Source organism: Desmodus rotundus, chromosome 5 (assembly GCF_022682495.2).
Source record: "Desmodus rotundus isolate HL8 chromosome 5, HLdesRot8A.1, whole genome shotgun sequence".
Classification (NCBI taxonomy): domain Eukaryota; kingdom Metazoa; phylum Chordata; class Mammalia; order Chiroptera; family Phyllostomidae; genus Desmodus; species Desmodus rotundus.
In genome coordinates, this window is record NC_071391.1 from 60,583,399 (window position 1) to 60,597,430 (window position 14,032).

Here is a 14,032-nt window from a genome sequence, read left to right on the forward strand (position 1 = left end):
GCTCCCTCTATTCCCACGTTGCTGAGTGTTTTTATCATAAGTGGGTGCTGTACCTTATCAAATGCTTTTTTCACATCTGTTGATATGATCACGTGATTTTTGTCTTTGCTTTTGTTTATGTGGTGTATTATGTTTATTGCTTTGGGAATATTGTAACATCCTTACGTCCCTGGGATAAATCCCACTTGGTCATGGTGTATGATCTTTTTAATGTATTGCTGGATGCGGTTTGCCAATATTTTGTTGAGGATTTTAGCGTCTATGTTCATCAGCGATATTGGCCTGAAGTTTTCTTTCTTTGTTATGTCTTTATCTGGTTTTGGGATTAGGATGATGCTGGCTTCATAAAAAGAGTTTGGGAGTCTTCCATCTTCTTGGATTTTTTGAAATAGTCTGTGAAGGATAGGTTTTAGCTCTTCCCTAAATGCTTTGTACAATTCTCCTGTGAAACCATCTAGTCCAGGGCTTTTGTGTGTCGCGAGTTTTTGGATTACTGCCTCAATTTCATCAGCTGTTATTGGTCTGTTAAGTCTTTCTGCTTCTTCTTCATTCAGTTTTGGAAGATTATATTTTTCTAGAAATTTGTCCATTTCACCTAGATCTTGAAATTTCTTGGCATATAGTTCCTCATAGTAATTTCTTATAATCCTCTGTATTTCTGTGGAGTCAGTTGTCATCTCTGCTCTTTCGTTTCTGATTTTGTTTATTCAGGTCCTCCTCGTCTGCTTAAAGGCTTGTCAATTTTATCTTTTCAAAGAACCAGCTCCGGGATTCAGTGATCCTTAGAATTGTGCTTCTAGCCTCTATGTTGTTTAATTCTGCTCTGATCTTGGTTATTTCCTTCCTTCTACTTGCTCTGGGCTGTATTTGTTGTTGTTCTTTGAGTTCTTGTAGGTGTAGGGTTAGGTTGTTTATTTGAAATGTTTTTATTTTTTTTTTTAGATAGGCCTGTATCGCTATGAACATCCCTCTCAGGACTACCTTCGCAGTGTCCCATAAGTTTCGGGTGGTTGTGAGTTCATTTTCATTTGTTTCCAGAAACTTTTTGATTTCTTCCTTGATCTCCTTCTTGACCCATTTATTGCTTAATAGCATGCTATTCAATCTCCATGAATTTGAGTGTTTTTGATTTTTTTCCTTCAGGCTGGTTTCTAGTTTCAGTCCCTTGTGGTCAGAGAAAATGCTTGACATGATTTCAATTTTCTTGAATTTGCTGAGGCTTGTTTTGTGACCTATCATGCGGTCTATCCTTGAAAATGTTCCATGAGCATATGAAAGAATGTGTATTTTGCTTCTTTGGGATGATCTGGGTGTTTTTTTCTACCTTGTCCTCCAACTCGCTGATTCGATCCTCTGCTTCATCCAGCCTACTTGTAATTCTTTCTAATGTGTTCTTTATTTCTGAGATTTTATTGTTCATTTCTTCCTGGTTTTTGGTTATAGTTTCTATTTCCTTTTTTATGCTGTTGTAGTTCTCACTAGGTTCTTTATAATGGTCTGTGAGTTCCTTGGGTATCTTTATAACCATTAATTTGAATTCTATATTTGATAGTTTGGTCCCCTCCATTTTGTGTAGATCTTTTAGTGGGGAGTCTTCCATTCCTTTTGATTGCATTTTTTTTGTCTCCCCATTTTAGGAGACTTTGCTTCTGTGCTTCCTGATTTTTCACTTTGCTAGCTGTCTTTGTACGGGGAACTTCTATGGTAGGAATTCTATGAGGTTCAGTGGTGTAGTCTCTGATCTCCTTGTCTGGACGCTCTAGGTTTGCCCTTCCTTCTGTTCATGTGGGCCCTCTTGTTGTATTTGGGTTTTTACCATTTGGTGGTTTGTTTGTTGTTGGGTTTTCCTCCTCCAGCAGGTATACCGATCTTCACAGCTCCCACCTATTTTTGTATATGATCAGTGGCAGGGTGTAGGCAAAATGGTTTAAGACAGCAGGAGAGTATTGTATGGGATTGAGAGTACCAGCAAGTAGAGAAGAGATAGAAGATTCCCTGGATAAGTATAGCATTAACTGTGATATTTCACCCAACTAGCCACTTTTTATAAATGGTGAAAAAGAAATAAGACTCTTGTTAGAGGGGAGGATGATTGTGAGCTGAATCCAGAAACAGAGTGCTTATGCAAGTGTAGACGATGAGATATAGTGAAATTAAAGTATAGAAAGTAGGCATAGTGTAAGAGAGAATATTATTAACCACAACAATAATAATGCTCAGGATTAAAGTGAAGTGGGCTAAGATCATGAAGGGTTACTCTGTAGTATGTACAATTGTATGGAACAACAATTATATACAATAGTTTTCGATGTCCTCTGCAGCTCTTTGCCTCCAAACTTCATGTAAGCTGGGATTCTGTTGGCTATTCTCTCTTCCTCAGAAGATTGGCCAGGTGTTCCAGATAGGCAAAGGGAGAACTGGGTTCCACTCACCTACCTCACTGCCATCTTCCTCCCTGCATTCGAGATCATTGTTTATTTTAAACAAAGAAAGATGTTGAGGACTCTCTTGTCTCATTTTTTCACTTGTATCAGGAAAAACCCAACCTGTCTAGACTTACCAGGTGTAGGTTTGTACAGGAGGTAAATTAATGTGTGGATTAGGTTCCTATTTAATAGGGAGATGGAGGTCAAGTGGACATGCCTTTATCCAAAGGCCTTTCTTTCATCATCTGGGGAAAAAAACAATGACTCTCTCTTTCTTTCTTTCTTATTTTAATTTTCAGAAACATGGATTCAGACACATCACCAGCCTTCTGGAATGATCTCACTTGCTCTATCTGTATGAACTACTTCCTAGACCCTGTCACCATAGACTGTGGGCACAGCTTTTGCCGTCTCTGCCTGGGCCTCTGCTGGGAGGAAGCCCAAACTCCAATGTGCTGCCCTGAGTGCAGAGGAGTATCAGAGAGGCCAGATTTCAAAACCAACATCGCACTAAGGAACCTGGCTTCCATTGCCAGAGAGGCCAGAGCTCACAATGTCAACAGCTCTGAGGGGCAGATCTGTGTGGCACACAAAGAAGCAAAGGGGCTCTTCTGCAGGGCTGAAAAGAAGCTGCTCTGTGCGCTCTGCTCTGAGTCCCCAGAGCATGCGTCTCACAGTCACAGCCCAGTGCAGTGGTCTGCTGAGGAATACAGGGTAGGTGTAATGTGATAGCTCTAAGCTCCAAAATGAGAGAGAAAGGTGAGAATGATGATGAGGACGTGGATAACAATGGAGATAGTGGAGATGGTCCTGGTTCCATGTAAATTCCAAATTATAAGTGTATCTGGGCAATGCTATTAACCAACTTGAGCACTATAATCAAAGGTGTGTTGAGCCTTTACTAAAGAACCTTGCCTTCGAAATACTGTCCAAGTATGTAGAATTGGTGCAATTGTGGGTCAGGTGGCCAGCACCAGGAACACTGGCTTCTGATGCACTTTTGACTTATTTATAGTCAGGATATGTGAAAATCTGGGTGCCAGTTTCTCAAGAAATGAATTTTATCTGCAGGGTACCAACAAACATCTTATTATATGTTTCTGTCACCTCTGATATTCCAAATATTTCAATCAAATTAAATTTATGTGGAAATAAACCAAACCTCTCCATTTTAACTCAAGGTGACTTTTCCCAACAACTGCCTTTAACCGTAAATAAGGGAATACCATTTACAATATCATCTTTTGTGTCACTAAAGCTTACACTTATTTCACAGGAGGAACTTCTAAAGAGAATGCGATCTTTATGGAACATGACTCAAGAAATAAAAAACAATCTGAAGCAGGAAGCTAGCAAAAAGCAGTCATTAGAGGTAAGAATGAACACGTTCTGCTTATTTTTATATTTTTATGCAGGTTGAGAAAGGCTGGCTTATATTTTCAGCCAAATTGAAGTTACCAGTTAAAGGATAATAGCTTCTGCTTAGACAAAGGCAGTGGTTTTTAGTGATATATCAGTAAACACATATGTACTGGCCAAAAAAATATATAATCAGCCAATAGGAGCTACTGCAAAGAATATGAATACAGTTGACTCTTGAACAAAACAGGGGGCTGGCAGTTTATTATCCACACACAACTTTTAACTCTCCCAGAATTTCTTAATTCTTTCTTGTCTACAAGACGTTGTTCCCAGTACCCGTAAATACCAAATATCAAGGATGTTCAAGTCTTTTATAGAACATGGTATAAGTTAATACATACAGTTGGCCCTCTGAACTCATAGGTTTCCAATCTAAGATCAAAAATAACACCTTTGATACACTACAGGCTGAATCCATGCGTAGGAAACTTACAAATACAGACAGTCAGCTCTGTATTTAGTGGAAAAAAAATCAGAGTGTTAGTGTGCCCTCACAGTTCAAATCTGTGTTCAAGGGTCAACTGTGTATGCGGTAATCAGGGCTTGTAGGGCATTCCTAGTGCAATGTTGAAGGTTTGGTAAATCTCCCAGAAACTCAGTAAAAGACAACACCACATTAAGTTTGACTGCAAAGGAGAGGAGAAAAATAAAGTAGTACATAGAAGAAAAAGTAGAGAATTTAAAAAAATCAGTACACTATGGTATATACTTAAATATTGTTAAATAAGTAGAAAAAGCAGGCAAAAGAAAAGAGAAAAAGAAAGTAACAGAGAGGAAACTATTGGTGGAGTAAGAACCTTGAAGAAGCATGAGAGGGAGAGAGCCTGGGGTCCTTTGGTGGGCTTGATTTAACAGGAAAAAAGACCAGGAACATAGGGTCAGGATAGACAGAAGGACTGGCAAATACTCAAGACAATTGGAGGTGTGAGGCAGAAAAGTTCATCAAGTACTTTTTTGATGAGTGTGAGGAAATATTTAAAGTTTGAAGTGTTCTGCTGAGAGAGTGGGTATAGGTAATCCCTTTGATGCACTATCTGTGCAGGACTGCGTGGCCCTTAGGATGGAGATGATCAAAGCTGAATATCAGAAGATGCATCTTTTTCTCAATGAGGAGGAGCAACTCCATCTGAACACAATGGAGATAGAGGCAAGGGAGATCTTCCTACAATTCGAGGAGAGCAAACTTACGATGACCCAACAGAAAGAAAGCCTGAAAGGCATGTTGACAGAGCTGACTGACATGTGCCACAAGCCTAACGTGGAGCTGCTCCAGGTGAGAAGGGAGGGTCGATCCTCAGAGACAGAAATCCTTTTCTGGGCAATGTCGCCCTAATATTGAGATGTTGCCTGCGTATACAATACCGTTACCCTCAGCTAAGCAATAATGCTCCTTGACTCCCATGATCAAGTCTGTCCATTCAGTCACTAATTTCCTCATATCCTGATAATAACGATTTCAGTGTAATCCAAAGTACTATCTACTCAGAGATTGTTCAAAATCAGTCAGTCTCTGACCAGGAACATTAACTTTGCTGCGGTAATTCTCTATTAATGTTCCCCTAGTCCACTGTCACGCTCTGTTATCCCCACAAAAACAACTTACTAAAGACATTGAGGTTTTGCTCCTTGCCTAGGCAACATTTATAGAATGTGGCAATCAATGTTAATGCTCTCTCTATTTTTCATATGATTTGCTGTTTTGCTTTCATTATTATCATAAATGGTCAGATCTTTCCTTGGGAATAAGATGGGGCAAATGAGTGACATTAGAAACCTAGAACATAATGCATCACTTCACTTCTCTGCCTGAACTCCCTCCTCCCTCAGTGTACCCTGAGGAAACTTAGCATGATTTAGTGTAAGTTCTGTTATTAAGACAGCCTCTGGCCCTGGATGTGTAGCTCAGTGGATTGAGTGTGGGCCTGCAAACAAAGGGTTGCCAGTTTGATTCCCAGTCAGGGCACATGCCTGGCTTGTGGGCCAGGTCTCCAGTAGGGGGCACTCGAGAGGCAACCACACATTGATGTTTTTCTCCCTCCCTCTCTCCTTCCCTTCCCCTCACTCTCTCTCTAAAAATAAATAAATAAATAAGTAAAGAAAGAAAGAAAGAAAGAGGAAGGAAGGAAGGAAGGAAGGAAGGAAGGAAGGAAGGAAGGAAGGAAGGAAAGAAAGAAAGAAAGAAAGAAAGAAAGAAAGAAAGAAAGAAAGAAAGAAAGAAAGAAAGAAAGAAAGAAAGAAAGAAGGAAGGAAGGAAAGAAAGAAAGAAAAGAATGAAAGGCTCTGATTGTTCCTTAAAGAAGAATAGGAAAAAATACGTTACTAAAACAAACTCTGAAAACTATTAAAACATACTAGAAATGGCATAAAAGCCAGAGGTCACATGTTTACCTTCTTTTTTGTTTGTTTTGCAGGATTTGGGAAATATATTGGAAAGGTGAGTTTACAATGATGATTTCTAAGAAATCATAGTTTTCTTGATGAAGTGGGTGTACATTTTTTGAGCTATAAACCTTGTCCTCAGTGGCTATTTTCCATTTTGTTTCAAAAAATAACAAAGCCCTGAAGCACTATGGTCTCAGAAGTTTCTTCCTTATGTGTCTGCATTCAAACATACCTAAAAACCATGTGACCTTCTGGGCTTTGTTCCAGCCACTCACCCCACCATCCTCTCCAGACATCACAAAAAATGTTTCTAAGGGATTTTTGTAAGGTATTATAGAGATGGAAGGGGAAAAGGAAGGGAAGAGGGAGCTTTCCTATGAGTGGGATAGGAGAGGGGTCATTGCTTTTGTTCCCAGGACTAGCAATGACTCAGCCTGTTCCATCACTGCGTGTCCCCCCTTGTAGGCAGCACTTCAGGGGGCGGTGACCTCCTGGTGCCCTCAGGAAGTGTGGCCTTCAGGAGCAGGGCTGCCAGGCTAGTTTTTTCCCTTTCTTGGCAAAAAAAGAGAGCAAAGCTGTCTGTCTCTGTAGATTCTTCCCTTTTGGACACTGAATGTTTTGTCGGTGACTACTGCATTTTCTGTGTATAATGCACTTCCATGTATAGTGCGTGCCCATGTTTTTGGCCCGTACTTTCAGGAAAAAAATCTTTCATTTTAATATTTTAAAATCAATAATTTATTTATTTATATTTAGAAACAGAACCGATTATCATTTTCCAGGTTATTATTTTGCATACGGCTATTGTTATTGCCTTCCAGAGTTACACTTTTAATGCATAAGCATAAATAAAAGAATTAAAAACATTTATATAGACATAGAATTAGTACTATCCATGTATAATGCACACCTTTCCTTTTCCCTCAATTATTTGGGCAAAAACGTGTGCTTTTTACATGACAAAATACGGTACTTGCAGACTCAAGTCCCACAGGCTTTTCCTGACTTTTCTGCTCTGTGAAGATAGCCAGGAGTCTTGCATTCCCTGAGGTGGAGTAGAGGGAGGAAATGATTCTCAACGTTAGAAATGGAACAATGTCTGAAAACCATGGGAAAGTTGAAATTTGATATAATTTAAATTTATTACAAAAGTAACATTTCTTATATGCCCAAGGGGTAAAATACAATAAGGGGTATACCCAGTTAACTCAGAATGGGAGGACTCTGGCGAAATATCTGGGATTAAAAGCTGTGATTTTTGCAATGATTGTATGATTAACCTTTGGCCCTAAATCCCTCTGCTGTTATTCTTTACAGAACTGAATCGGTGCAGATACAAATGCCTGAGCCAGTGAATCCAGAGCTCACTTTATGGCACTTCACTGGAATCCTAGACATGCTGAACAACTTCAGAGGTGAGAGTCAGCCCTTTGGCATCAGGCCTCCATTTCTTCAGTGGTTCTTAAGACTGAGTCATCTATTTTAATTACATATATTTTTCTGACATGAAGGTAGTACATGACTTCCCAAAATCGTTATCTTCCTCCTGTATAGTCATATCACAATGACCAAGGCTGAACTTTGCCATTTACAAAATATTGAAAATATGAAGCAACATACCTTTTTATACTACATTTGATGTAGACTTTGAAGAAGACTAGAAGATGAGCAGTCAGATTGGTCACCTGGTTATGAAGAGAGAGAATATTTAGTTCCCAGAGTAGCAACCAACATTGTACTTTGTTCAGTCTCGCTCACTCTTGAGAGTTTACATACGGCATTGACGGCTTTTAATCTGTTGCATATTGCAAGTGCATTTATCGTGCATTGTACAAAACTATTTATTATTTATAAAATCAGATAGCCCCCCAAATAACTGAAATTGTCAAAAGCAGAATAATTTTAATGCTGTTGGATCAATTTCAAAACCACTGACAGGAGAAGGGTCTGTGATCATGGCCCCACCATGTCAGGCGCCACCTAGACGGCAGGTCTAGACCCTGAGGGCTGAAATCAGGACCAGACTGAATCTGAGGTCTAAGCAGATACCGTAGAGCCACAACTTCCCCTTCAGACACTTCTAATTTATCCCTAATGACCTACTATCAAATATTTTGATTCTTGAATATATAACAGGTGCAACTTATATTCCAATAATTACCCTCAAATACAAACTTGCTATCTATTTATTAAATAATATCACGGACAACCAACAGAAGAAAAGATTTCTAAAGTGACGAAAAAGTTTTAGGTGTAACCTGAAACAAACTGTCTAGGGATTGAGATCAAATCACTGCTTTCCACAGTTCATAATCTATGCAGAGGGTTTCTGTTTTGTTTTGTTTTTTCTGTATAATTTAAAGGATTTCTGTGCTGTAGAGGTAGTGATAACTTTTGCTCTTGGTAGAGGAGTCAGTCTCCACTCCTTTTACTGTCTTTACTTTGTATTTCCTTAGAGGAGGGCAGATGAAGAGACTGTCCCAAAAGGCATGGAAATTCCATTCATTGACCTGATTTTTTGCCTCTTTTGCAGTGGATAATGTTCTGAGCGAGGAAAGCATCGGTCGCCATGTAAGACTTTCTAAGGATATTAGTGTGATATTTAGAGGGGACCGTGACAGCACATCCAGAGAGCCCCAGCGAGTGCAGAGGTTTGCGGCATGGGGAACTCACACCTTCACCTCTGGTAGACATTACTGGGAGGTGGATATGCCACACTGCTCAATGTGGGTTCTGGGAGTCTGTAAAGATTCCCTGATGAGCCATACCGATATTATTGTTGATTATGAAGAAGCATCTCTTCTAATGTCTTTGAAAGAGAATGATCATTACTGTCTCTCCACTAACTCCCAACTCTTCATTCAGTATGTGGAAAGGCCTCCGGGCAAGATCGGAGTATTTTTGGATTATGACAATTCAACTGTGAGCTTCTATGATGTTGAAAAAAGTTCCCTCATAAGTAGTTTAGTTTCTTCCTCCTTCTCTTCCCCTCTGAAGCCTTTCCTATGTTTTGATTCTCCAAGTTAAGTTTTGACCACTTATTTGATAAAGTTCCATGTCTAAGGAAACTATTTGTATGAAATGTCCCGTGAGGCAGCAGGTTGATACCTGACTGTCTTGGAGCATATTGTAACTTAAAGAAACATCATTATCGTATGTTTATAAAATGGCATAACCACATTGAATGTACAAATGTGTTCATTAAATTTTTTAATAAAATTTGTTACAATGGAGAGCTTCCTAGAATATAGTCAATGGATCGATGGCATTTTTTTAAACTAACAGCTGTATTACGAAAAGTTATATACCATAATATTCACCCATCACATCTCAGCTAAAATAACAGTTTGGAAAGCATGTCCTCTCTGACCGTACAGATCAGTGTAGTTCCTCTTCATCCAAACTCTCTGAGCACACTATACTATGGCGTCATACTAGACAGCAAACTTTCATCAAATTGGTAGATGCTTATTACCACCAGACTGACAATGGTAAGAGGAGGATGTATTAGTTACTATTTCCACTATCCACTGCCATACTAAGATGATAAATCACAATAAGGTGAATTTGCAGTTTACTCTGGGACAAGAACAATAGAAACAAAACCCAGCAGAATACTGTACTATGGTGAAAGAGAAAGAGAGCAGGCAGCTTATGTCTGCATTTTGTTCTTCTGTCTCCCATTCCATCACTCACTCCTTCCTGTCTTCTTATCACTCTCTCCTCCCTGTGTTCCTCTCCTTCCTGTCACCCTCTCCTTCTTGTCGTCCTGTACTGCACCCACCCCAGAGCTGGTCCCTCAACATGCCATGCCTTACAGGCAAAGGCCGGCCAGACAGAGTCAAGTGCGCCCCTGTTCTGGGTTGCTGCCTGCCCTGGTCTACCTGGGTTCTCCCTCCCATGGCTCACCTGGGGTCCCCACATCCCCAATCTACCTGGAGTCCCTCCCTCCCTGTCTAACCTAGAGCCCCTCTCTCCTCTAACTCACCTGTGGTCTGTCCCTCCCATGGCTCCCCTACAGACCCCCTCCCATCTTCCTAAGTTCTATCCCACCACTGGCTCACCTGGACAGGAGTAAGTCGTTTCTCCTGCCCCAAATCCTCAGCTAGGTTCAAGACATCCAACTATGCTTCTGGGGAAAGCAACTGTGCCAGAAATCTGGGGTGAATGACCTCTGCCACCTGGGACAGAAGCAAGAGGCTGTGAGTGACCTGTGAGTCAGTAGAACCAGGGGGAAAATTGGAAAAGCAAAGGTCTACCCCATCCTCTCCTACAAGAGGTTTTACAACTCCTGGTCATCAGCTACAGACACACCAAATACACCACACACAACATGCACACTGACACACACACACAGAGCTCAGGAACAAAGAACAGAGCTCTGGGGTGGGCAGGATGGAGTTGAGTGAAGGGGTGGAAATGGGACAACTGTAATAGCATAATCAATAAATATATCAAAAAAAAAGAGAAAGAACAGAGCTCATCTCATCCACCTGGGTAGAACCCCAGTCTGGGGCCTGTGGTGCCGCCCTCTAGAATCCTGTAGACCCCGGAGCTCTGAGCCAGCCCACCTTCACAACAAAGTCTTCCTGGGAAGAGAGCTTGTCAATGTAGCTCAGGAGACGAGGGTCCAGGTAGGTCCGATCCTCTTCCTGCTGATACTCCTTTCTGTCCTCTTTCGATACTCCACCTGATGGCCTTGGGGCAGAGAAGGCCAGCCTCACCAGCTTGTCCATGATGGCCATGTACCCCTTCAAGGCCCTAGGGGAGATATCCTTGGGTGCCCTGGTCTCCAGGGACTGCAGGGGTCTGCCGGTGCACTAGGCCTTGGATACAGCCTTCCTGGGAATTAGAGCTGGGGCAGAGAGGGAAGAGGAGGGAGTGTGAGGGGTTGCAGCTTCCACCGCCAAGGCATGCGATGGTGAGGGCAGTGTAGGGGGACATTAACAAGGTGCAGCTGGGCCAGGCCCTCTGAAGCCGTGTGACTCCGGGAGGGGAGAGGACAGACGGGGCATCCAAAAGAGTCAATTGTGAGGACGTGCAGACCTGCCTATTCTCCAAGGCCCACCCACTCCCAGTCCAGCCAGGTTCTTAGCAGACTTTATGTTGGGTCCTTTCACCGGGAGGTGGGACAGAAGTTATGAAAGTTGACCAGGTGCCTCTAATTGCTCAGGACAGGTGTCATTGGATGTTTTCTAATGATACAGAAGATCGTCTTCCTGATTCTGTGCCCCCTTTAAAAAAGAATCCGCCTTTCCAGATCTGTAGGTATTTACGAGACCTATGAGCAAACCCTTCATCTCACAGGGAAAAGGCAGGGCAAGGGATGCACCATGAGATACACAATGGGAGGAAGCAGGTCAGGTCTGAAGAACCGTTTCCACAGGGGGGAACAATTCAGGCAAGTCAGGGAACCGAGCCCTACCTTGGTAGAAGTTACCCGGCTGCCCTGCCCATGTGGAACCCAAGAAAACAAGTGGCTCCCTGGACTCAGGAGAAGTGAGCTCTGGGCTGGAAGGAGTGGGGAAGCCCTGGGCTGCAGCAATTGGGGTACCGTACACCTTGCTCTCACGGCTGACATTTCATTGGAGACCTGGCCACAGACTGTCACACTGGACATCTTCATGGCCAAGACCACCTGTCCCCACTGCCCCATTAGCTCTAATATAGTCAGTTCAAATCCCTTAGAAAGATACTGCGGGGTAGCTTCCAGGTGCCTGAAGAACAGGACAGAGGGCAAGGCTTTCCTGTAACCCTCCCCCACGTGACACCACCACGACACACCCCACTGCTCCCTGCATACACGTTGAAGTGGCCTGTCTCTCCTCTAGAAAGAACCAACGTGCCTGTGGCCATCCATTCTGTACACCCAGGCACTTCCCCCGAGTCATCCTGACTGCTTCTCAGCAGCCCTCCTGTCCCACACCCTCACGGGTTTCCACGGCCTCCCAGCCTTCCCGGGTGACAGGTCCGTGGGGTCAAGGGCTCTCTCCTTCCTCTACTTCAGTCCAAACTGTTTCCCCAGTGGGACTGTCATCTTGTAATCCTAAATTTTGAGGGTCAGTGCTGTCTCTAAAACAGCGGCCCCCCAACCTGCAAGCTTACCTCCTTCTGAAGCCATCCCTGCAGGCTGAGGCACTGACCTCCACTGCCCAGGAGCCTCCACAATGAGAAAATGCAAGTCCAGGATCCAGAGAGTGACCTGCTCCAACAGATGCTCAGCATCCAGTGGAAGGAGGAGTTTGAATTTAAACAGCGGAACCTAGGGCTCCAGAAATTCTGCAGCAGGGGAGGGGCAGAGAGCAGGTGGCATGGTGGGGTTGGTGTGGGGAGACATTCCATGGCAGGCTCTGCAGGTGGGTGAGAATCAGAAGTCCCTTTCAAATTTTAAGTGGTAACACAATTGGTGTGCATCTTTAGGAAACTTATACATTGTTTTGTTTCAATTCACAGCACAAAGGCTTTACTTGATGTTCACTTTATTTCAGTTATTGATCCATCAACCTAACTCTGGGTCCCTCAACCTGCTTCCCATCTGACTCTTGACTTACTTCAACACAGGCCACACTTCCTGAACAAAAGTCAAACATACCACCTGAAAAAATAATGGGAACTTAGGGCCACACACAACCCCGTGTTTGAAACTAGGGTTGACTCGGAAGATCCAGCCTGTTCGGTAGCAGTGTGCAATCACTCTTTAGGACACGGTCCCGAGGCCCAGAACCATCCAGTGCTGGCAGCTCTGCAGGCTGCAGCCGGCCCAGCCTCACCAGCAGTCTCCTTTGCTCCAGTCCATAAGGGGAGGCCCTGTAGCCTATGAGGCCAGGACCAGAAATCACTAATTTTTGTTTCTCAGAGTAGTATGTTGTTCAATGTTTAATTTTGTACCTTTTGAATGATCTTCATGTGATATTTTAAACAAGCAATGTATTTGCTTAGTTCACAGGCAAATTGTGCGAAATGGGAAAATCAGTGACGAGTCTTTCTCCTGCTCTTTCCCGTCAGCACAGTCCTCTTTCCCACGGGATGCCAGTGTTACTTGTGCTCCTTGAAATCTTTCCAGGTGGCCAGATTTAGCCAATAATGGACACCCAACTGAATTTGACTTTCAGATACACAATAAATTAGTTTTTAGGATAATTGTGCCCCCTGCAGTATTTGGGACATACCTTTACTGTAAATTTATTCAATCTTCTCTAAAATGTACTTTTAACTGGCATCTTGTATTTTATCTGGGAACAGTATGAAAAAGTTAGTTATTAGGCTATTACTGACTACTTCCCCCATAAGCAAGATCACTCGGATTAAAGAGACTCAAGTGTGCATCCCGGCCCCACCACAGAACACAATTGCACACACACGTGAAACAGGCATGCTCTTTGGAGGTTAAGGAGTTTGTGAGAGCTGTCACACAGCATGAACGTCTAGGCTCAGTGGTGGTAAGGACAGAAGTAAGGGACAGGAAGGCAGAAAATCTTCTGCGTGCATGTGTTAACAGGGCTTAACCTCCTAAGGTCCTGGTTTGCCTAGGCGCACTGCACCTGAGACGGACGTGCACTGTGAAACAAAGCCTGAGTTCTACCCACCATGTCCACCCCTTTCACAGAAGCCTCATCCACCTGAGCCCCTGCTTGCCAGGCTGAGCCTGGAAGCCCTGCTCACCAGCTTCCACTTTCCTGTCTGCATCCCACATACAGCCCTGCTCTTTGGAACCTAAGCTCATTATTGCCTGTGGTTCCATCTGCATGGGAATCATGGTAGTAGCACCCCTTAAGTACCCTGTTTGATTCTTATGTTCATGT

At 42.9% G+C, this 14,032-nt stretch overlaps 1 protein-coding gene across 1 annotated transcript; it reads left to right on the forward strand.

Annotated features, from left to right (window-relative positions):
* Positions 1-2,729: 2,729 nt before the first annotated feature.
* Positions 2,730-9,257, forward strand: LOC128780889 (tripartite motif-containing protein 64C-like). The gene is made up of 6 exons (XM_053924435.1): positions 2,730-3,146; positions 3,706-3,798; positions 4,891-5,121; positions 6,260-6,282; positions 7,548-7,645; positions 8,764-9,257. The coding sequence occupies exons 1-6, from the start codon at positions 2,730-2,732 to the stop codon at positions 9,255-9,257; spliced, it is 1,356 nt and encodes a 451-aa protein (XP_053780410.1).
* Positions 9,258-14,032: the final 4,775 nt, after the last annotated feature.